General features: G+C 44.2%; 3 protein-coding genes across 13 annotated transcripts; 1 reads left to right on the top strand and 2 right to left on the bottom strand.

The window, feature by feature from the left end:
• Nucleotides 1–6,426: 6,426 nt before the first annotated feature.
• LOC120660163 lies at nt 6,427–9,480 on the top strand. Of its 11 annotated transcripts, none has more exons than XR_005669391.1 (6): nt 6,427–6,510; nt 6,642–6,762; nt 6,910–7,683; nt 8,336–8,582; nt 8,846–9,048; nt 9,142–9,480. XR_005669391.1 is itself a non-coding variant. In XM_039938550.1 (3 exons), the coding sequence occupies exons 1-3, from the start codon at nt 7,617–7,619 to the stop codon at nt 9,257–9,259; spliced, it is 432 nt and encodes a 143-aa protein (XP_039794484.1). In that variant the 5' UTR covers nt 6,846–7,616; the 3' UTR covers nt 9,260–9,480. The 11 variants fall into 11 exon arrangements, 2 of the variants coding, with proteins under 2 accessions (XP_039794484.1, XP_039794485.1); XR_005669394.1 differs by having other exon boundaries at nt 6,968–7,683; XR_005669392.1 differs by lacking the exons at nt 6,427–6,510; nt 6,642–6,762 and adding an exon at nt 6,819–6,836.
• Nucleotides 9,481–15,398: 5,918 nt separating this feature from the next.
• On the bottom strand, nt 15,399–20,734 carry LOC120660164. Its single transcript, XM_039938552.1, has 7 exons — nt 20,508–20,734; nt 19,839–20,402; nt 19,477–19,545; nt 19,151–19,359; nt 17,437–19,059; nt 15,822–17,324; nt 15,399–15,695 (listed from the first exon to the last, which is right to left on the bottom strand). Exons 1-5 carry the CDS (start codon nt 20,683–20,685, stop codon nt 18,028–18,030), a joined length of 2,052 nt encoding a protein of 683 aa, XP_039794486.1. The 5' UTR covers nt 20,686–20,734; the 3' UTR covers nt 15,399–15,695; nt 15,822–17,324; nt 17,437–18,027.
• Nucleotides 20,735–20,738: 4 nt separating this feature from the next.
• On the bottom strand, nt 20,739–22,258 carry LOC120660166. Its single transcript, XM_039938553.1, has 7 exons — nt 22,165–22,258; nt 21,981–22,100; nt 21,832–21,909; nt 21,531–21,764; nt 21,327–21,471; nt 20,917–21,182; nt 20,739–20,827 (listed from the first exon to the last, which is right to left on the bottom strand). The coding sequence occupies exons 1-5, from the start codon at nt 22,208–22,210 to the stop codon at nt 21,404–21,406; spliced, it is 546 nt and encodes a 181-aa protein (XP_039794487.1). The 5' UTR covers nt 22,211–22,258; the 3' UTR covers nt 20,739–20,827; nt 20,917–21,182; nt 21,327–21,403.
• Between the last annotated feature and the right edge of the window lie 396 nt (nt 22,259–22,654).

The raw sequence follows: 22,654 nt of genomic DNA on the forward strand, positions 1-22,654 counted from the left end.
GGGGGGGGGGGGGGGGGCGGGGCGGTTGCTGGGGGGTGGGTGGTGGGCTGGCGGCGGCGGAGGTGCTGTGGCGCTGAAAGCGGACGGGTGGGAGCGGTGAATGAGATGCGCCGTGCGCGAGAGGGAAGGCTGCGAGATTGGGGAAGAACAAGAGAACCTTCACGGGGAGCATTGGGCCCACATGCCAAAGCTAAGACCCCGTTCACTTCCAAAAAAATTACTACAGTAATCGTCACATCGAATTTTCGGACACATACATAGAGCATTAAATATAGTTAAAAAATAATTAATTATACAATATAACTGATTAGCACGAGATGAATCTTTTAAATCTAACTAGGGTGCATGTGCGGCACCACATATTTAAAAATATATACAGCTAATTGCAAATCGCCCTACTAGTGGGCCGGAACCCAACCTGTACCTACACCGGTTTGTGCTAGTCTCGTAAAAAAATAAACCCACTCCAACCTGATCCGTTGATAACTAAAACCAACCCATCGTCACGATTATATTACATTATCCCATATACTGTACCAACCCACCCCAAAACTATGGTTTTCAACCCATTTGAATATCCACGGTGTATCCACCATGCAGCCTGCATGTACTTGTGCTGCGGCTGGGAAAACATCCTCATGCGGATAATGTAAGTCCTCATGCAGATAACACAGCTCTAAAACTCTGACTACGGTGATCTGAATATACACAGTGAAAGTGATCTAAGCCCCTAGGTGGGTTTTGGTGAATAATGACAAAACACATGTATATTTAATTGTGTAATTAAGCATATGTGCAGGTGATGAATGTGTATAGGTGAATCAAGTGATGACGTATGGCCCCTCAAAAAAGAAATGAAAAGGCGGTGTTCAAGCATACTCATGAAATTAGATTTTATTTTTGAAATTTGAGTATAGGGACGCCGTACTATCAAGAGGGACTTAATTCAAAGGTGTTGACTTGAAACTAGTGCTCAAGAGAACCTAGACAAATACTTGTGAGCCACAAAACAATTCAAAAGAGCAAAAATCGAAGTTTTTCCCTGCCTAACCCGGATACTCCGGGTATAGGGCCGGATACTCCGGACCCCTTTGCCCGGAGTGTCCGGGTGCTGTTCATGGGCTGAAAAACTAGAGTTGCCCGGAGTCTCCGGGAATATTCCCGGAGTCTCCGGGTACCCTTTCGCCCAACGGCTATTTCTGGGCTGAAGACTATAAATACCCCCACCATACCCCTTCAGCCCTCTCTCTTGCCACCTTGACGAGCTGAACTCAAACCTAAGCCAAGAAAGAGCTCTCTCACTCCCTTTTCTCCATTCTTGAGTGATTCCCTTGAGGGATTTGAGTGAGAAGCAAGCAAGAGCAAGGATTCGTGCAAGTGAGCCTCATTCCCATCTCTTGAGCACTTGGTTTTGGTCAAGTCTGTGGATTCAAGTTTGTTACTCTTGAAGCCTTGTGCTCCTAGACGACTAGGCGTGCTTGTGATTGCTCAATCAAGATTGTGAGCTGCACAAGAAGTTTGTAAGCTCCATTCCTCGCCGAGGAATCCATAGTAAGTAACCTTGGGCTTGAGAGGTGATCTCGCCCTTGGAAGAGGAGCATAGGGGTTCTTGAGCACCGTCTCTCGAATCCTTCCTCAACGGAGACGTAGCACCTTCGGGTGTGAACTTCAGGAAACAAATCCTTGTCTCCTTCGTGTTAGTTTACTTGATTTCTTTGCTATTTGCTTGTGAGACTTCATTTCTAGAGTTTGAGCTCGATCTACTCACTCACGAGTTTCTAGTAAGTTTTGTTTGTTGGATATCAACCTTAAGGAACCCCTGGTACTCTTACTTTGGCTCGATCTACTTTTCATACATAGATTCTTGCAGTTTCCTTTCAGGTCGTTCATACCCGGAATCTCCGGCTATAGCTCCGGATACTCCGGATCACAAAAAACCCGGAGTATCCGGGATTCTACCCGGAGTATGCGGGCTGGTCTGTGTCTGACCTTTTGTTAAGTGATTTTTAAATTGCAGATTGCCTATTCACCCCCCCTCTAGACATCTTAAGATCCTTTCACACAGTCATAGTCAAAATAGATGATGCAGAATTGTAAAAAGATCAAAAACAACCTATTTGCACAAGAGCTAATGAGAGCGACTGAGAGACTCTGCTTCCTGCATCCCTGCACCTATTTGCAAAGCATTGATAGCCTGGTTGAATGCCGAGTATTGAAGTTGGATAGAAAAATGGTTGGTTCAGCTCAAGAGAGTTATTTGCTACCATTTCAGAAACAACTTTAGAACAGAATTCAGAGAAACACTACAAAGCATTGATATCTTAATTCTCATGTCAATGTTTCCGAAGCAGCAACACTTTTGAATTTTGAAGAGATAAACTGTGAAGGGGTTGGGTCTGTCAGGAGTCCTGCCCTCATACACCTCTTGGGTTTACCATCTGGCGCCATAATTTTTGAAGAACTAAATTCACATGGGAACAAGTAAGAAAACTAGGTGACTCCCCGCGCGTTGCTGCGGGATTTGAGAGAGCTTTTTGATAAATTATAATAAAAATATAATAATTTTTTAAATAAAACTCTATGGATAAGTGAGAGCTCTCTTGCCGATTTATAAAAAATATAATAGTAAATCTTCAGGTAAGAAAAAAATATAATAGTAAATCTCGAGATCATCCATGCATTTTAAGGTATCAGGAATTTGACAGCATGGTGCTCCTTGTCATTGTCACTTGTCAACGTGTTGAGTTGTGAATCACAAAGCTACTCCATCCGTTATAAATCATAACCAATAACTTTATCCAGAGTCAAGTTGTTGTAGCTTTGATCAAGTTTCTAAGAAAATATTATAATATTTATAGTACCAAATAAGTGCATTATTATCAAGATATACTTCATGGTTGAACAAATGATACCAATAGGTGATACCCCACGCGTTACTGCGAGATTTTTTAAACAAAATTTTAAGGTGAAATTTGAATGTAGAAACATTAAGGTAATTGCATGGCAACATTCACAGAAAATCGGTGAAAAACATAGTGGGTTTTAATTGCATGTGATAGTGCATTGCTGAGGTGGACAACTTTCATGTTAAGAGAAATCTCTAGTGGGGACCAACTATATAGGTTTTATAGATAGGGCAGTTACACAGTGTAGCATGAGTAAACAACTTTTACAGCAATTCACTTTCATTAATCTTATTGTCTGACAAGTAAAACAACCGAAACTTTTAGAAAAACAAGTACAGGTCATAATAGATGGTAACATACCTGATTCCACCGGTTAAGATCTTATCGGTTCAGTTGATTCCACCTATTCAAGAGGCTTTCAGTAAAAACACAGCACACCTATACTACAAATAAATACAAAAAATCTTGACTAGTGTTGTACCTGATTATCCATACCCGCATCTTTCTCCATGAACAACCAATCTTTTCCACAAACAAGAGCTTCCAACATTTCAGGGGTCAGTGAACTCCTTGCCTCTCCAAGTATCCTACCTCCAAGACTAAAGGCAGATTCAGAAGATACAGTGCTGAGAGGAATTACAAGGAAATCTCGTGCCATAGTTGAAAGCACGGGATACTTTTCAGCATGTGTCTTCCACCATACCAAAATATCAAAACTCTTGCTGTCTGCCACATGTTCTTCTTCGAAGTAGGAGTCGGATTTCAGATTTTGCTGCACAAGCCCTTCTCTGACTTGACCTGAACTTTTCAAACTCTTCTTCGATATGAATTCTTTTCTAGAAGCATAATCTATGGCAGGACAATACTATGAGATATGAGTTCTAAGGCTGCTTGTACCAGGTTTAGTACTTAAATGGAGTCCACAATACTTGCACACAGCCTTTAAGTTATCATCTACTGCCACCAGATTTGGTTCAAAGTATTGCCATACCTTTGACCTTCGGTTTGGTTGTGACTGAGATGAAAGAGATAAATCCTGAGTTCCCGAACTTTCTGAGGTGTGTGCAGACATGGTTGATGTGTCTAAGATGACAATTGTTTTAGCAGACCTCGACTTCAAGAAGATGACCTTCACAAAATTATTGACATAGCATCAGCAACAAATCTAACTAGCATTTAGAAAAGAGATAAATCTAATTACCATTATTCAGAACCTAACACTAACAGCAACATATAGACCTATCAAGAATTCAGCTAGTTGACTTATCTGTAATTATGAATTTGACTGTATCTTAAACTAGTTTTGTGACTTATTATATTTTGCTGGACTATTAAGCTGCTTAGTGGTTTGACTTACAGAGGAAGCTTCAGACATTCATTGAGAAAACTTGAAGAAACAGCTCTAATTTGAAAAGTCCAGGAGGACAACTGAATTTCCCGCACATACTGACTCCAGAACAGTGCGATACTAATATCTTCATCCAGAACAGTGCGATGAAGTGGACCAGAGCAACTACTCCGGTTTGAACTACCTAAAAAACACAAGAAACAAGCATCCAATAGCATCATTTGATAGACAAATTGTCACCATACGTGAATCAGTAAAACATAATTGAGCCCGAGTTTCGTTTAAAAAAAGAATGACCCTATCAAGAAGGGAAAAGAAAATGAGGAGAAGGGGATGGGCTTGAGAAGGAGCGCCGGCGGGGCAAAAAGCAGATCAATCACCTAGCGTGGAGAGACTAGAAGGGCCGGCGCGGACGGCTTGGACGGCGGCCGGCGCGAACATCGTGAAGGGCGGTCGTCGCGGACGGCGTTCAGGGCGGCCAGTGCGGAGCGCGGCAGGCAGGTAGTGCGGCCGACGCGGAGGGCAGCCGGCGCGCCCTGCCGACGAGGAGGGCGGTCGGCCGGCGAGGAGGGCGGCAGGACCTCCGATCTGCGAAGGCGGCGGCTCCTGCGACTCCGAGAAAGAGAAACCGAGGACTCGACCCAGCCGGTCAGAACCCACGCTTGACCCGCACCTAACCCACGTTTAGTAAAAACTCAACCCAATCCAGCCTAATAGCTCCTAGAATCCATTTCCACCCAAACCAGTAAGGCCCACTTCAATACCCGGTCCAAAAAAACCAAAACAATCCAGCCCACTAGCAGGGCGAATTGCAAATATTATTAGGTGTTAATTCCTGATTTTATAGATATGAATATATCGAAACATGTGTGTGTACCACTGATGTACTTACATATGAAATTTTTCCAGATGTTAGACGGGACTTGCGTACGGACTTTATGAAGCACGATGGCGTTAAACGTGCCATTGCCGAACATGCTTACCGGACAAAGAAGCTACATAGTACACGTGAATGCGCAATGATAAGGAGATACAGCCCCCGTTCCATTTCTATATATGATTCGTGCGGGACTCCGTAGCCTCTCGCCGTGGCCACGTCGGCTCAAATTTTTTTGCCATGCGATCTCGTCGTGATGGTCTCGATGCCTGCTCGTCTGTGCTGCACAAGATTTCTTCCGTTCACATGCTGCAGTGCAGGTCAAGCACATCTTCCGGGAAGTTTTCGTCTTCCTTCTTCTCCTTGACTAGCTGCGCCAAAAGATTTCTTCCGTTCACACACTGCAGTGCTGGTCAAACCCATCTTCCGAGAAATTTCCGTCTTCCTCCATCTCCTTCCCGATAGTTCCTTTGATGTCTCAAACTCCGCCCTCTTCTCTGAGCTCGTCTTGCGGTCCTCGCGGCTCACGGCGGCGGCCTCGCCTCTCCTCGCCGCCTGCCGTCGCGCAGTCCGTGCGCCCACCTCCTCCTGCACGGTTGCGGCCTCTGCTTCGTCGCCCGGATGCCCAGTTCCGTGCTCCCGCCCCGGCCCAGTCGACGACCTGGCCCCGCAGCTACTCGGCGCGCCCTGCTGCACCTCGCCTCGTCGCCTGCCGCCGCGCAGTCCACACGCCCACCTCCTCCTGCGCGGTTGCGGCCTCTGCTCCGCCGCCCGGATACCCGGTTCCGTGCTCCAGCCCCGGCCCAGTCGACGACCCAGACCCGCACCTTCTCGGCGCGCCCTGCAGCCCTGCTGCGTGCACACCCCACAGCGACTTCCGCAGGGCGCGACCCTACCTCTGCCGCCGCTCCCTCGCCGCCGCTCCTCCACCCCTCCCATCGCCGGCGCCCCTTCTCCCCCTCCCTCGCTCGGTCACGGGCCGGCGGTAGGCCTCGCGGCGGCGCAGTGGAGCAGGAGCCCTGCCCCCGGCGAGATCCAGCCCAGGCCGATGGCCATGGCGCGGCGGCACCCTTCCGGCCGGATCCGCGCGGGCCTAGGCGTGCGAGCGGCCTCCTCCCTCTGTGCGGGCCCACGCGTGGGAGCGGCCTCCTCCCTCCGCGCGGCCTCGATGGCGGGACGGACCTGCACGGGGCAGCTCGGGGCCTCGAGCTCGCCAGCCTGGAGAACCCACGCAGCGGTGGCGCAGGAGGGGCGGCGCGACGTGGGGTGCGGGTGGGGCGACGCGGTGGATTTATCTAGCCATGTGATTTTTGTACCTCCAGGGATTCCACGACTTCCTCCAGGAGATGATCTCGCTCATGGCCACCGTCGTCAGAGAGGTAACCACCTCGTGTTCATCAGTTCATGCCATTGCTACCTCACATTCATGGGCAAAGCTGCCCAAATCTAGTGCAGCATCGATCGACAACTGACGGATCGTTTCTTCTTCTTCTTCTTCCCGGTCGTGCAGGAGCGCGTGTACAGCCTGGGCGAGCTCCTTTTGCAAGCCAGCGCTGGCACCCCGTCCTCGCTGCCGTCGCTGCCCTGCCAGGGCCGTCCGGCAGCCTCAGCGCCCTTGTCTCCCCTCGTAGGTTCATACAAACCTCCTCCTCTCACCAATTACCGCTATTCCCATTTCTTCCCTCTTTCTGCAATGGAATCCGAGGTACCCCACTCTCTAGGAAATCCAATGGTATTCCAGCAAAATTTCTTTTTAAGCACTGAAAGGGATTTTACAGATCCTCTGCCGCAAATTTGTTGTTTCCCCCACTTATGTGGCTGACTGCATAAATATAGAAGTTTTTGGCATCCCCGACCTCGATCTGTTATTACTGCCATTAAAAGAAGAATGCTAAATTTCATTTCCCAGCTTATGCAAAGGTATGTTATGCTTCTTTCATTTCCCAAAGTCTACCATCTCTTCGATCTTTCCAAAGAAACCAGAAAGCGCAAGCACATGAAAATGAAATCCAGGACCTTCAATCGGCTGCAGAGAAGGTAAATTTTTCTACTAATTTGATTCGCATTATGTAGACAATGCCATGTGATTGCATTAATAGCTTATTATGCCTTTTTCTTTGGTGGGTTTATTCTAAAATTGGGTTTGTTATTTTAATTGAATATAGGATTCTGCAGCTTATCCATACGATACTTTGCTCATAACTTAGCCTTTCATATTAACATGTGGAGGATTTAAAGTAGTATTGTAGGTCATGATCTGTTAATGGTTGAGCCCCTTCAAAATCTGACGAAAGGGACCTGCATAAACTTCAATAAATAAACTGTGTATTTTTTCCTTCACAGAAATCCATTTCCCAACACTAATTACTTTCCTCAATCAGGCCAAAACCCCTGCTCAACTTCACAACAACAAAGAAGGTGGTGTATGCAAGGTGAACAAAGAAACTGGATATAATCTTTGTGATCAGACTAGTCGTGTGCTCCGATGATTAGCGGACCTTTACCTCACCAAGCTACATCTGTAGCTACTATCACAGCAGGCCAACAGCCAGGTTTGTCGACTAAGAAACAAACAGATACCTGTTACATGTTTTTTTATGTGCCATTTACACCAATTATTCAGTGTCCAGAGGATGAAATATATGTGCCTACCCTGTCAGCAAATCATCCTAAAATTTATCTAAATCTGACAACTTTGGGGGTACAAGAAACCTGTCATCCACATGCATATAAATCATTAGCTACCTGCACAGTAAAGCCTTTCCTTTGACTTAAAAACTGCACTGTCCAAAGTTACTCTGTAAGTGGCATCTCTATTAGTTACGCAAAGTTGTACTTAGATGGTATACTAGAAAATGCATGAATGCTGCCTAAACCTTATTTGTTCCGTCTTATTCAGAACTATTTAGTTCCACACCACGCTACAGATACATATTGGTTCTTGCTGCATGTATATTTGATTAGGATACAATGAATTTTTTTAGAAATCTACTACCACCTAATATTTCTTGACAAAAGACCTTCATATTCAACTACTTACCACCACAGCTTACCCTGCTAAGCAAATGATTTTAAAACAAACTGGACACTACATTTCTCTAACACACTACTCAGACACTACCTGTGCAGCCTAGCGTTTGCCTTTCACTGCTCATACTACTTGCTTCTGAAATGACCATATTATTTGTTTTCGCTGTTTTTTAGGTCTGCCCATCCCACAGCTCATCAACAAAATTGGAAGAAACCGAGCTACTGAGCTATCCCTAACCATAACTGCAGAAGACAACTCCCAGTTGCCTCTTGGAACTACTAAACAAGTTGAAGAAACAGCTGGCTTTACTGCTCCAGTCATGTTTCAGCTCCCTTCCCTTGAGATGACAATCCCATTGGTGGACACTTTCCTCGCTTTGTCAGTTCAGATCCCGTTCAGTTATATACCCGTGGAGAAATGGTATGTCTTCCAAGCTTTTGTAGTGGCCATAGCAGCATTTTTTATCTGGAAAAGGTTGCTTCACTTCATCTTCAACTGTTGTGGTCTGGAAATACCCCATATACCACAATGGATGCGTGCACTTATCGCATACATAAAGTTACATCTTTCTACCACCCTGTATGCGATTAAATGTGGTTGACCTTTTATTATGAACTAAGATTGCGTCACATCATGAACACTTTTATGGGCAGTCGTCTTTATCCTTTGTCTACCCAAAACAGAAACAAGTTTGAAGGAAAGAGCGTCCAAGACCTTGATGCTTCAATTGATTCCCCCTGTCGTACTAACAGTAATCCAAACAATTGAAGCTGTTGTGTTCCTAGCTGGACGCTACCTGGTGATTCTATGCCTGTTCCTTCGAAGATTCTTTGCAAACTATTAAACCAAGGATCCTTTGTAGATTGCAGAATAGCTTGCTCCAATGGTACCTCTCTAACACCAGAAAAGAACACAAAAATTGATCTTCTTTATGCTACCTAAACTAACATCTTATATTTAGAACATCATTTTTATGCAGGATGAAACAGGATGACAAGAGCAATCATCTGTGGAATCAGATTTCGTTCATTTTAAAATGCCCTCTTGGACCGCATATTGAGCAACTTAGCTTACCACCTAACCAGCATTTCCTTTAGTATGCCATGCTGATGCTAAACATGGTTACCAGCTGCCATGACTTCTATTTATTTGCACCTTTAACTTCCTAGACCTTGTACTATATGCAACCTTGGTTCCTAATGTATCTTCTTGTTGTATTACCTGTGTGATTTATGTCATTTACAGTAAATGAGCTGATGAACCTTATGTACCAGTTCTCGGCTATCAGCGAACCAACATATCAACTCCTGAATTTATATTCTAGGGTGCCAACTATTCCGAATTTCTCTTCATTTATGGCTGTTAGGATACTTCTACTACAAACAAATCTTCCTTCGAATGCCAATGAATGAAACAAGGCAAGAAAACAACACATGATACAAGAAAAATCGCATCATGCATTTGAAACATCAATCATTATAATTACATAATTAAACCACAAAAAAATGCCAAAAATCTACGCGCGCGCAATCCACTAGTAACTGATGTATACGAGATCATGATCAATGGCAGCCGCATGGATGGCCTTGGTGGCGATTAGAGTTAGCTAGGAGTTCCAAGTTTACTTTCCAATTTTATACACAAATAAATTCGCAATTAGCTTTTGTCTGCTAATTGCAACACCTATTAAACATTTGGCAATTAGCCTTTGGAATCGTCTACTTTTCTATTTAATGTGTTCTACTCTCCCTTTATATATATATATATATATATATATATATATATATATATATATATATATATATCATGAAACAAAAAAGATACATAAAAAAGTACGCATAACACTACCCAAATCGAAGGCAACAAGAGCAGTCGGCCAATAATGTGGGAGAGGTTTTTGTCTTCTGTTAACAGGGGCGGCAGCCAATGTTTATAAACCCATAATATGCGCGGCAGCCAATGTTTATAAACCAGTCTCCTGCTCCCTCAGATCGCGAGGTGGGACAAAAATCACCACGTCCATACGCTAATGGGGCACACTTCGCTTCAGAGAATCTCTAATGGGCCGCGACCGGACATTGCATCGCTGGACGAAAATGTTTGGGCCAATCGAATAACACATTGATGGGCTACTCTGCGGCATTGCTCTGGTGGTATTGTCCCACCTCGTTTGCACAAGGGAAAGAGCTCTACCAAGAAATCTACCTGGCTGCGCTGCCAGGGTTCCAGGCGACTCTGTCGGCGATCTCCGCCGGGCGAAGGATTTTCCACCGACGCCGCACCTCCTCCTCACCTGGGTTCGATCTGTTCCTACTCGGGCTGACCATGGGGCTGATCTGACTCAGCTGCCCGGCTTTGGTGGGTTTCAGTTTTCGATCTGTGAGGATGAGGGTCATCATGGCGGCGGGACTTTCGCGCACGAAGACAGGGAAGCAGGACGTCGAGGTGGAGGAGCAGAAGCTCTGCCTCAGTGAGACGGAACGAGAGGGGGTGTTGCTAACGAAGGATGACCGCGCGGTTTTACCGGCGATCAAATGGATGGCTGTAGTGTACGTCTTGCCGAGAGACAGGAAGAAGAGCACGACGAGCACAGGGGGTGAATTTTCACACGATGAGGCAGGCTCCATGTCGGAGCGCCGCCAGAAGCAATGAGTTGCTTAAGTTGGAATTGTCGAGGACTAGGCAACGCCTCGACGGTGAAGGAACTTCGCGATCTCGCGAAGAAGGTTGCCCCGACCGTGCTGTGTGTACTCGAAACTCAGGTGCACAAGGCACTGGTAGAAGGCCTGAAGAATACTCTAGGGTATGATAATGCTTTTGCTGTAAGTAGTGCTGGCCGCAGTGGTGGACTCGGTATCTACTGGAACAATAATACTAGAGTTGAGATCTTACCGTTCTCCCAGTACCATATCAATGCTATTGTTACGGAGAATGGGCATGACCCCTGGAGGTTGACGTGTGTTTATGGCGAGGCACAGGTTGCAGAGCGCCATAAGACATGGGATATGCTGAAATTTATCAAGGCATCATCTAATTTACCGTGGGTCTGTATCGGCGATTTTAATGAGGTCTTGCATAGAGATGAGCACTCAGGGGTGCAAGAACGAAGCCGGGCGCAGATCAAGGGGTTCTGTGAGATGGTTGACATTTGTGGTTTGTACGACCTCGGTTTTGTGGGTCGGAAGTGGACTTTCGAGAAGAAAGTGGCGGGAGGAACTTTCTGCCGCGTGAGGCTGGACAGAGCACTAGCGACTGCAGATTGGTGTTCTCGTTTTCCTCTTGCACAGGTGTCGCACCTCACTGCTGCTGGCTCGGACCATGACCCCATCCTCCTCCGCTGGGATAGGGAGGTGGAGCGGGGAAGAAGGAAACACAGGAAGAAGATGTTCAGATATGAGGTGATGTGGGAGTCTCACGACGAGTTTGAGGCCATGTTGGCTCGAACTTGGCAGGGCGCTGGGAAGGCACATACTCTTAGAGAATTGCATGACAAGTTGACATCTTTAGCTGGGAGTCTCAATTTGTGGGATACACAAACGTTTGGCCATGTCCACCAGGAATGAAGGCGCTAAATGAGGAACTCGACCGTATGAGATCAGTTCCTTCGCGCGTGGGGCCGTCGCATGCAGAGATCAAGGTGGTGGAGAGAATTATGGAGCTAAACTACAGGGAGGAAATCATGTGGAAACAGCGATCCAGAATAATGTGGCTGTCAGCGGGCGACAAGAACACACAATTCTTCCATCTTAGGGCCAGCCAAAGAAGGAGGAAAAATAAAATCTCAAAGCTCAAGAAATCAAATGGTCAGTTCACTGAGAATGAGGATGAGATGGGAGCTATGGCGACAGATTTCTATAAGATGCTGTACCGATCAGAAGGCACGACTGATATGGACCGTGTTTTGAACACAGTCCCTGTTAAGGTGGCAGCGGCTATGATTGAGGGACTGTTGGCGCCCTTCGAGAAGGAGGAAGTAAAAATAGCTCTTTTCCAAATGTTTCCGACCAAGGCGCCTGTGCCAGATGGCATGCCAGCACATTTTTTCCAGCGCCATTGGGAATTATGCGGCGATGAGGTAACTTCGGTTGTCCTCATAGTACTGAGGGGGAGGATGATCCATCAATATTTAATAACACCTGTATTGTGCTCATTCCAAAAGTCGATAGCCTAGAGGAGCTAGGCCAGTTTCGGCCAATAAGTCTTTGCAACGTGGTGTATAAAATTGCCTCCAAGGTGATGGCCAATAGGCTAAAGAAGGTGCTCCCTGATCTTATTTCAGATGAGCAATCAGCCTTTGTGACAGGGCGCTCGATTACTAACAATATAATTACAGCTTATGAGTGTATGCATTTCATGAAGAAGAAGAGAGCCCGCGACAGCAGGTTCGCTGCCCTCAAGCTGGATATGAGAAAAGCCTATGACCGGGTAGAGTGGAGCTATTTACAGGTTATTATGTTACGGTTTGGCTTTCATCGTTTGTGGGTCGACACCATTATGAGATTGGTAACATCGGTTTATTTCTCTGTTCTTTTTAATGGGGAGCGACAGGAGAGGTTTGTACCTTCTAGAGGGATCCGCCAGGGTGATCCAGTCTCACCCTATTTGTTCTTGCTAGCAGCAGAGGGCCTTTCGTGCCTCTTGAAGTCCAGAATCCAGTCATCGAACCTCAGGGGAATCACAGTGGCAGCCTCGGCTCCGATGGTTAGTCACTTACTGTTCGCAGATGACAGCCTGCTGTTTTTTAAGGCAAACAGGGAGAGTGCGGATCAGGTGAAGGATGTGCTACACATCTACTGCCAAGCCTCTGGGCAGCGCATTAATATGGATAAATCTTCGATACATTTTGCAAAAGGTGTCAGCGGGAGCATTCGTGAGGCTGTCATGGACTCCTTACAGGTCCATAATGTTGCATTGAGTGAGAAGTATCTGGGCATGCCCTCAGATGTTGGTGTCTCAACAAATGGGGCGTTCAAGTACCTAAAAGATAGGGTGTGGAAGCAAGTTCAAGGCTGGCTGGAACAGACTCTTTCATCTGGAGGAAAAGAAGTCCTGATCAAGTCTGTAGCGTAAGCGATCCCAACTTTTTCTATGTCATGCTTCAGACTACCACGGGGGCTATGCCAGCACATTGACAATCTACTCCAGAGTTTATGGTGGGGAAGCAAGGAGGGTAAAAGGAAGACATGCTGGGTCGCATGGGAGGAGATGGCCAAACCAAAATACATGGGAGGCATGGGTTTCCGAGACAGAGATTTTCAACCTTGCACTGCTGGCACGACAGGCGTGGCGGATCCTGCAAGATCCTGACTCGCTTAGCGCAAGGGTTCTCAAAGCAGTGTACTTCCCGAGCAACTTATTTCTGGAGGCAGACCTGGGACCCTCTCCATCTAGAGTTTGGCGGGCTATTGTCGATGGCAAAGAAGTGCTCAAACAAGGCTTAATTCGTAGGATTGGAACCGGGGAAGATACGGAGGTGTGGCACTCAAATTGGCTTCCGAGGGATGGGCAGCTACGACCAATATGCTGCATCAGTGACACACCGCCGGGAAAGGTCAGTGAACTGATTAACCCGCTGATGTTTACATGGGACTTACAGGAGGTGGACACACACTTCCTACCAATGGATGGCGAGCTGATCAGAAGCATTCCGCTGTCTGGGCGGAGGCAAGAGGATTTCTGGGCCTGGCATTACGAGAAGTCCGGAGTTTTCTCTGTTAGATCGGCTTACCAGATGCTGGTCATGACACGGGAACGGCGGTCGAGCTGGATTGAACACAACCCGGGGAGATCATATGTCGAGGCGGACCAGAAAGACTGGACGGATCTGTGGTCAGTCAAGGTCTCGTCGAAGATCCGGGTGTTCCTATGGAGGCTCGCTAAGCACTCCATTCCGACAGGCGATGTGCGGCATCGCAGAAACATGGCACAGACAAGCAATTGCTCTATCTGTGGCGGTCAGGATTCGTTGAAGCACTCGCTGCTGGAATGCAATATGGCCAGGTGCGTTTGGGCTTTACAATGTGATGAACTTGTTGATTTCATCAGTCAGGCACAAGATGACAATGCACGCGGGTGGATCCACGAAGCAATAGCAGGTCTCGCTCATGATAAGTTGGTGAGAATTGTTGTAACTTTGTGGGCAATTTGGCAAGCGAGGAGGAAGGCAATTCATGAAAATATTTTTCAGAGCCCGTTGTCCACTCACAGCTTCATAGAGAGGTTTATTGTAGACTTGGAGACGGCTATGCCGACAGTGGAGAGGAAGGGGATGCGGGTGCGGGCTGTGCACCTGCTGCAGCTCCCAAATGGATTCCGCCCCCACAAGGCCTGATGAAGGTAAATGTCGACGCCGCACTTTCAAAGAATTCTGATATTGTGGCGATGGCGGCGGTGGCAAGGGATGGGGCGGGCGCTTTCATGGGAGCGTCGGCCCTAGTGATGAAGGGCATATCCGACCCGGAGACGGCGGAAGTGCTGGCGTGCCGTGAAGGCCTAGCCCTTGCAGCGGACCTCATGATCAGGAGGGTGCGGATTGCCATAGACTGCGCCTGTGCTGTCCGAAGCATGGCAGGGCCTGGAATGGGTCGATACGGCCATGTAATCAGAGAGATGAAGGCTGGTATGGCGAATTTCAAAAGAGCAGAAGTTGTCCATGAAGGGAGGGCGTCGAACACTGATGCCCATGCTTTAGCTAGAAGCTCGATTTATGAATCATTAGGAAGACATGTTTGGTTTTTTGATCCTCCTGATGGAGTTTGTACTAGCTACGCTGTTTGAGTAAAGTTGGCACACCCCCTCAAAAAAAAAACCTCGTTTGCACAAGGCGGTTCCAACGTGCATATATGCCATGGCACACCCAACGGTCTTGAAATTCCTGATCGTAACTCTTGATACTGGCCGCCTTTCTCTTTGCCGCGACGTGTGGGATACGGGTTTGGGTCTGTTTGTGCTCCCCGCGGGTCGAACCCGTCAAGGGTACCCCGTTGGTTGAACCCGGTGGTCCTTTAACCGCCTGTCCCTAGGCAACACTTTTTTCTTTTTTTCTCTCTAGTATAGTATATATTAGTTTTAATGATATCTGGTTTTACACCATTAACTTGTTACAAAGTGCACCACAAGTTATATAAACCGACCTAATATAAAGATCCACCAAACCATGACAATATTATAATAATTAGGGAAATGTAAGATTATATTTGGGCATTCCTGACAAGTTATATAAACACACCTAATATAAAACTCCATCAAAACATGATAATATTATAAAAATTAGGGAAAAATATAATTATTTGGGCATTCCCAATGTCTCAGATCACACGACTTGGCAATCTACTTCTATCTCACGAAAGCACATTTGCATCTTTTAAAATCAGAAGCTGAAAGTGTTGCCAACAGGAGAGGGACGCCATGCTCAAGGATGTTGGCTCGTTAAGCCCCCTTGTCAAATATATTTGAAGGTTGAAATTGGCACTAATGTGCCCTATCCACTATAGCCGAGAATTCCCAACGCCTTTCACATCTTAGGGACTCCAACTGTCATGGCGGCATGAAACAAAACAAAACAAATTAAAATTAGACTGTCATTTTGAATTTCTAACGCCTTGGCCTAAACCAACAGCATTGGGTTTAAATTAAAAATGAATAAATCTAGTGAGGTACCTGACTCGGAAAATGAATGGTTGTTTATTCAATTCTGCAAAATATCTCTGAAAACAATATTTTTTGTCCTTCTACCTGTGGGATCCAAATCTTTGTTAGGTTTAGCCAACATCCATGTAGTAGAACGCGAAACACCTCTGGATAAAGCAACATATAGTTGTCCATGAGAGAAAATAGGCTCTGGAAGATATATCCCAATATTCGGGACAGTTTGACCCTGGGCTTTATTTATAGTCATTGCAAAACTGAGTCTTATTGGAAATTGTTTTCTCTTAAACTTGAAAGGTAGTGAAATATCCTCTGATGGAGACAATGGTATCCTTAGTATAAAAACTCGATTTCCAGCATGCTGTCCATTTACAATTTCACAATCAATTGCATTATCCTCAAAAACCTTCACTATAAGTCGAGTTCCATTGCACAGTCCATGATGAGGATCCAGATTTCGAAGGAGTATGACATGACAGTTCTTCTTAATTTTAAGCTCGTGCGGAGGAAGACCATTTGGAGTAATTGAGTTCAGAAAATCAAGAGGATAGTTATTAGTTGAGTCATCATCTACGGAATCATGACTGTAGTAAACCTTTTCGTTTCCAGGAAACTTTCCAATCATCATCGCGTTGAGGCTATCAACATACTCATTTCTTGTTGACAATATAGCACGCTCGCACATGTAACTGACGGATGTGCAATTCTTAGCTAGATCTGGAAACACATGGTCGATGAGAGTATCAACAGACTGATCATCATTATACTCAAGCATAATGTCATCCGGCAGATCCACATAGTCATGTGCAAAGGTTTTTTCTGTCCCATCACCAATTCTTAATAGAAACTGCAAGAACCATACATCATTCTGGGCCCTCATGTTCTGCTTCAATCGTATTATCTTGATATCATCCCATATATAGGATTGAAGTAAGGTAGCATCACAAATTTGTGCTCTAGTACCTCTAGGAACAACAGGTAGAACTTGTCTGAAATCCCCTCCAAATACCATTACTTTACCAACAAACGGTAAATCACATCCTGTAATATCCTGTAAAGATCTGTCAAGTGTCTCTACAGCCTGCCTTCATGTCATCGCAACCTCATCCCATATAATTAAAGATGCCTCACGCAATAGTTCTGCAGTACCACTTTGTTTGGTAAAGTTGCACACAGAATTATCTTCAAGTTTTATGGGAATTTTGAACCTCGAATGTGCTGTCCGACCTCCAGGCATGATGGATGCTGCAATTCCAGACGTAGCCGTAGCTATTGCGATGCGGTCCGTCGACCGAACTCTGGCCAAAAGTGTCTTGTAAAGATAAGTCTTTCCGGGACCACCGGGACCATCTACAAAGAAAACTTTCCCTCTATTTGTCATAACATGATCTAAAATTTCATTGAAACCTTCCATCTGCTCAGCATTAAGTGACTCAGCTAATTTAATGTCCTCATCAGATACAACGATTTTCCTCTCCTCAGTTAGATCCCTACAATAATCTCTATTCGTCTCCCCTGTTTGACAAGTTATTTTATTTATCAGTGAAAGTTTGTCCAAAATGACTTTAATACAAAAAACAAGATTAAAAGATATGTGGTTTAATATAAAAAGATCGAAATGTCTCACCAGATAGTTGCATGGATGGCAGTCCGTAATTTCTAATGTCTTTACCCATCGAGGAGAGAATATCTGCAATGTCTCGAAGGACAAACTGCTCAACTATTAAAGAATTACCATGAACATGACGATAGTCCTCAGCCATTGATTCATAATGCTTGTCCCAGAGGGTACGGATGTTTGTGTACTCGCAATAAACCATAATAGTTGCAAACATTCTTCTAAGAACACGTGGCATCTGAAAAGTTACGGCTTCGCTGAGTGCATTGTCAAGTGAGCTATCTGTTTCGACAAGTCCAAGTTTCTCACAGCACTCTCTAAATGTAGGACTCACCACACCTCGGACTGTTCTGATTGATATGAATGATGTTGGATCTCGAACATGGTTTAAAAGAACTCGAAGATAAAATCGTTCGCCTTCAGACGGGTATGCATACACCAACCTTCCAATCTGGACTGCCTTTTCCGACGAGACCAACTTTTTGTGGACTTGTTCCATGTATAATGTTCTGGAAATTCCCTGTATAGGTATCTCCGGGCATTTGGATCTTCACTATTCATTCTAAAGAATTCTATTAGCATCGATCTCTGATTCCTAGCTCATTCTAGTACATCTTCAAGGTTGTCGTCATCTTTGAATGGTACCATATGCATACTTGGAAGATGAACTTGCATCTGCAAAATGGGAGGATACATAGAAAACATTGGGAACCTATAGAGCCGATATACTACTTCAATAGACGTAATACACCGTGCCTTCCTGTACTGTTTAATCTCATTGATCTCTATCTCTCCATTCTGATCATGATTTGCAACTGTAAATGATGCACAATCCATGCCCTTGTATACATACTTATATAGATACTTGCAACATTTAATGCTGCTGGAAACTTCAACATTGATGTGACAATTATATCTCATCAGGAGTGCTGGATTATATGGTACAACCCATCTATTATCCAACCATTTCTTACGCATAAAAACTTTGTGACCATCATTTCTTCTTCTGTATATAGAATATGCATCATTTCCTTGTTCCGTGGTCTCACTGAATTGTTTAGGGTACCTGAAACGACATGCACCATCTTGCATGCAACCACACTTTTTATTTAGAATGCCACAAGGACCATGCATCATGTGCTTGCATACAAGTTCATTGATAAGAGGATATTTCTTTTCATCCGGTAGTTCTGCTGATATATATTTGTCAAAATCATCTGGCCCGCTAAGCTTTGAACCGCTTTCCATTATAAGCAAGAAATGTTCATGCGGCAAACCTCTTTTTTGAAACTCGGTAACATGTGCCCAGGCTGCAACCTTTCCAAAGTGACCCTTCTTAATCACAAAATCATGAAAATCAATGAGTTTGGCATGGTAAACCCTCGCCACGATATCAAGTCTATCTTGAGGTGTCTGACCAGGCAACAACAGTTCTGTGATCTCTGGCCAGTAGGGGTTGCAAGTCATGGTTAAAAAGTAATCTGGCCTTCCATATTTAGCAACTAATGACATTGCATCCATGAACCTGCACTGCACATCTCTATCACTTCCAGGAAAATTGTTAGATAAAACAACCAATTTACCGGCCTTCAAACCCCTATGCTCACCGGCAAGAAGGGTGTCCATTAGACCCTGTCATTGAAAACAGATAAACTCAAATCAATCACCACATTAAAAAAAATGGTGGAGTACTGTTAAATGCTAACAAGTTCCTTTATTATACCTGATAGAGGTCTGCCCTTATAATTTTCTGGTGTTCTGGATAGGAGTACCAATCAAGTCGCATACTCTCAATTTTCACATACATATCCACTATCCATTGCTGAAAAATCCTTCCATCATGAAAGAATATATTAAAAACATCATTGCGGATCTGCATAATATAGCAGTAATACTCCCTCGCACTGACATGCAAACACGAACCCCCGCCATCTGTTTTTTTAATAATAGCAACAGAATGAGAGCACGAATAAAAAAATTGACCATTATATTTAGACTAAACAAAAATTCATAACATTACAATATCAAACATGTTAATATGTAGTTTACCTCCATCACCATCCTCAGCCATGTTGTTGTCACGGTCGTCTTCTTCCTCATGCTCACAATTATAAGGAGCTGTAAATTTACAAGACCATAATAAGCATTATTGTATAAATGCTAAAAAATCAGTAATTTACAAGACCATAATAAGTGATTATATATTGCAACCTGAATGTTTCGTCTGACTGATTGAATGTACTTGATTCTGCTTGACACCTTATTTTCTTGCCCTTTTTGAAGGAGCAATATGACTTTCTGTGAATATGGTGATCGATATATATATATTAGTACATTGCCATCTACTTAAAAAAAGTTTAAAATAATTTCACCAACAAGTAATAATCGAGTAGTGCATGTAGATGTCGTACCATCATTTTTGCGCTTTGTATACTTTCTTCTAATTCGGGGAAAGCGTATTATTGGTATTTCCTCCAGCAATATACTTTTGTCTTCCCAGCCAGTCTCACCACCGGGATAGAGGATAGGGTAAGCTAATGGATCGTAACAACCATGGTACGCCCGTATAAATTCTGGATGACCAGAATTTGGATAAACCATAATACTCCGTTTAAATTTATTTCTTTCATCAGAGCCATCCTGCCAGATAGCCGCAACTTGATCCATAGCAGGTGCGTTGTATCTTCTTTGATCAACAGAAATACTGGTGTTCAATTCAATTTTTAACTCGTCAAGATATTGCATTTGTCCAACACTCCTAAAGAAACGAACATACGGATTATTCTCGAGGGTTCGAAGAATCGTCCGAATTAATCCTGAATCAAGATGGGGTGATCTTTTGCGTCTTTGTGATAGGGTCTCATCCGTGTCATAGAAGTACAACTGCATATGACGCGGACCATCTTTTCCCGATCTCAGCTGGTCCAATCTGTGATAAATCTGACCATGCACTTTGAAAGTATAGACACCAGTACCTACATATATGTGTAAATCATCAAGGTTAATTTTTTGTTAGAGTTTATAAAACACAAATAGCATTGTACATAAACACCAAATCTATTTTAGCACGAAATAGTCACCAACTGCAGTAGCGACCCGATGATCCACGGTAGCTCCAAAGCTTGTGAACGAGAACTGAGAGTTGAAATACCGAATATTTTTTCCGAAGTACAAGGCATCCCTATCCGTCTGGCTTGTAAACAGGCGTTGCAAATCATCGGGAACTGGTGTATTCACTAAATTAACTTTTCCTTGCATGCAACAAAACCCAGGACCTTCACTTGGAAACCTTATAGCACCACAATACTCGCATCAGAAGGCAGATCGTTGTATACTCTTTCAAAAGGATCACTGTCCAATATAACCACGCCTGGTTCCCTGATTGTACTGAACTGCACATCTAGAGCGACTAACATGTGTGGGTTTATAGATTTCAATAATATATATATTTTTAAAATAATAAATCATCTGCTATATATTTAATCGTACCACTACTATGGTAGACTCTTGCTTCGTCATCCGTGAGAACATCAAGATCAAAATCACAATCATCTGGGGCTCTGCAATCCAGATCCTCCTCTGTGTCACATCAAACATACAATTAATTTACATGAAACGAGTATATATAATATTCTAATCATAAATGTGTTACACGCTAAAAAATAAATACTGAAAAGAAACTTCTTGCGCGGCCAACATCTCCTCATCGGGTTCCCAAATACTGGCGTCATAGTCTGGTTTCCCAACGTTTACACCTGGTGGCACGAACATAACAAAACGTTGGCCCAAACTTATAGGTAAACAATTATATAACGGCACAAAAGAAAACGCGAGCACTGTACCAGTGCTTACAAAAGTGTATTGCAACATAATAATTTCTGCAATTGAAACATAAAGACCTTTTTTGTTACTATTGTATCTTTCCCTCCGTTTGATATTCCTTTCAGCTCTTTTCTCACTTGACATTGTTGCAAACCTAATCCGCTCCATGTGGCTTTTCCTTTTTTTTTCTTGCACTTAGAGACGAGACAGTAGCACCGTCATCTGCCAAAAACAGTAAATTAAATGGCGTTTGGACACAAGAAATAACAAGCTATCATTACCTGTGTTATCGGTGTTTCCTTGGAGCACAGCAGGATTGGTACTGGTGCGAGATGTTCTTATATACGAATTGTTGCGAGCAAGCCAATCTGACGAATCATTGGCAATAGAAGAACCAGATTCATGTCGATTAATGGACACGTGCATGGTGGCATTTGTACCAACATCACAAGTTCCGTTGAAAACTGCAGATCCGTCCACGCGCAACAGCGACGAGGGTGGGTTGGCCGACATTCCTGCGACCATGCCACAGTATCAAAAATCCATCGAAATAACAAAATATGACAAAAATAATACTCTAACCTGCCATCTGAGGTGTTCGCATGAAGGATGATATTCTATCAAGTTGTATCACTCCTGACTGGGGTGTATCTGTCAATACTGACATCAATAACTTCCATTATTTAACCACCACACTTAGGAATAAGCTAGAAACATAACATTTGACAAACCTGCCGGATGTTGATTACTGAGCACGTGTTCTTGCTCACTTGCAGCCACACACATAGTCTGTCTGAAAACTTTAGTTCCATCCACATGCAACAGTGTCGAAGATGGAGTGCATGACAGTCCTAAAACCATCAAAAAGCATTAATCAACATTTCACCAACCAAATTACAAAAAAATATGATTAACCTGCACTTCCAGAAACGTGGAACACTGCCGACGGAGGTGTCTCCATCAAACAAGGAACTTCATGAACATGTAACACTCCTGACTGGGGTGTGTCTGTCATCGCTGCCATCAACATCTCCCATAGTTTAAGCATCATACAATATATTTGGGCATTTAAATTTCATGATGAATTTAACAACATGTAGCTGACCTGCTGATCGTTTCTCTGCTTGTCGTCGATGATAGTTTTCTCTTTTCTTTGCATTAAGTTCAGCTTTCTTCTCTGGCAGCAAATTGGCATAACGTTCCCTTGCCTTTTGCCGCCTAACAGCTGTGAGATCAGCATCTAACAAACAGAGCTGGACAATTAGAGGTTTCGACAAATATGGACATGGACAAGTAGTCGTACAATACTCACCTCCTTCCAATTCTCTTGACCTTTTATTAGAACCGGTTTCTAGCTTCTGTGTGTTGGTTATATCGACAAGAGGAACACGATGATGCTCGTCGC

Source organism: Panicum virgatum, chromosome 2N (assembly GCF_016808335.1).
Source record: "Panicum virgatum strain AP13 chromosome 2N, P.virgatum_v5, whole genome shotgun sequence".
Classification (NCBI taxonomy): Eukaryota; Viridiplantae; Streptophyta; class Magnoliopsida; order Poales; family Poaceae; genus Panicum; species Panicum virgatum.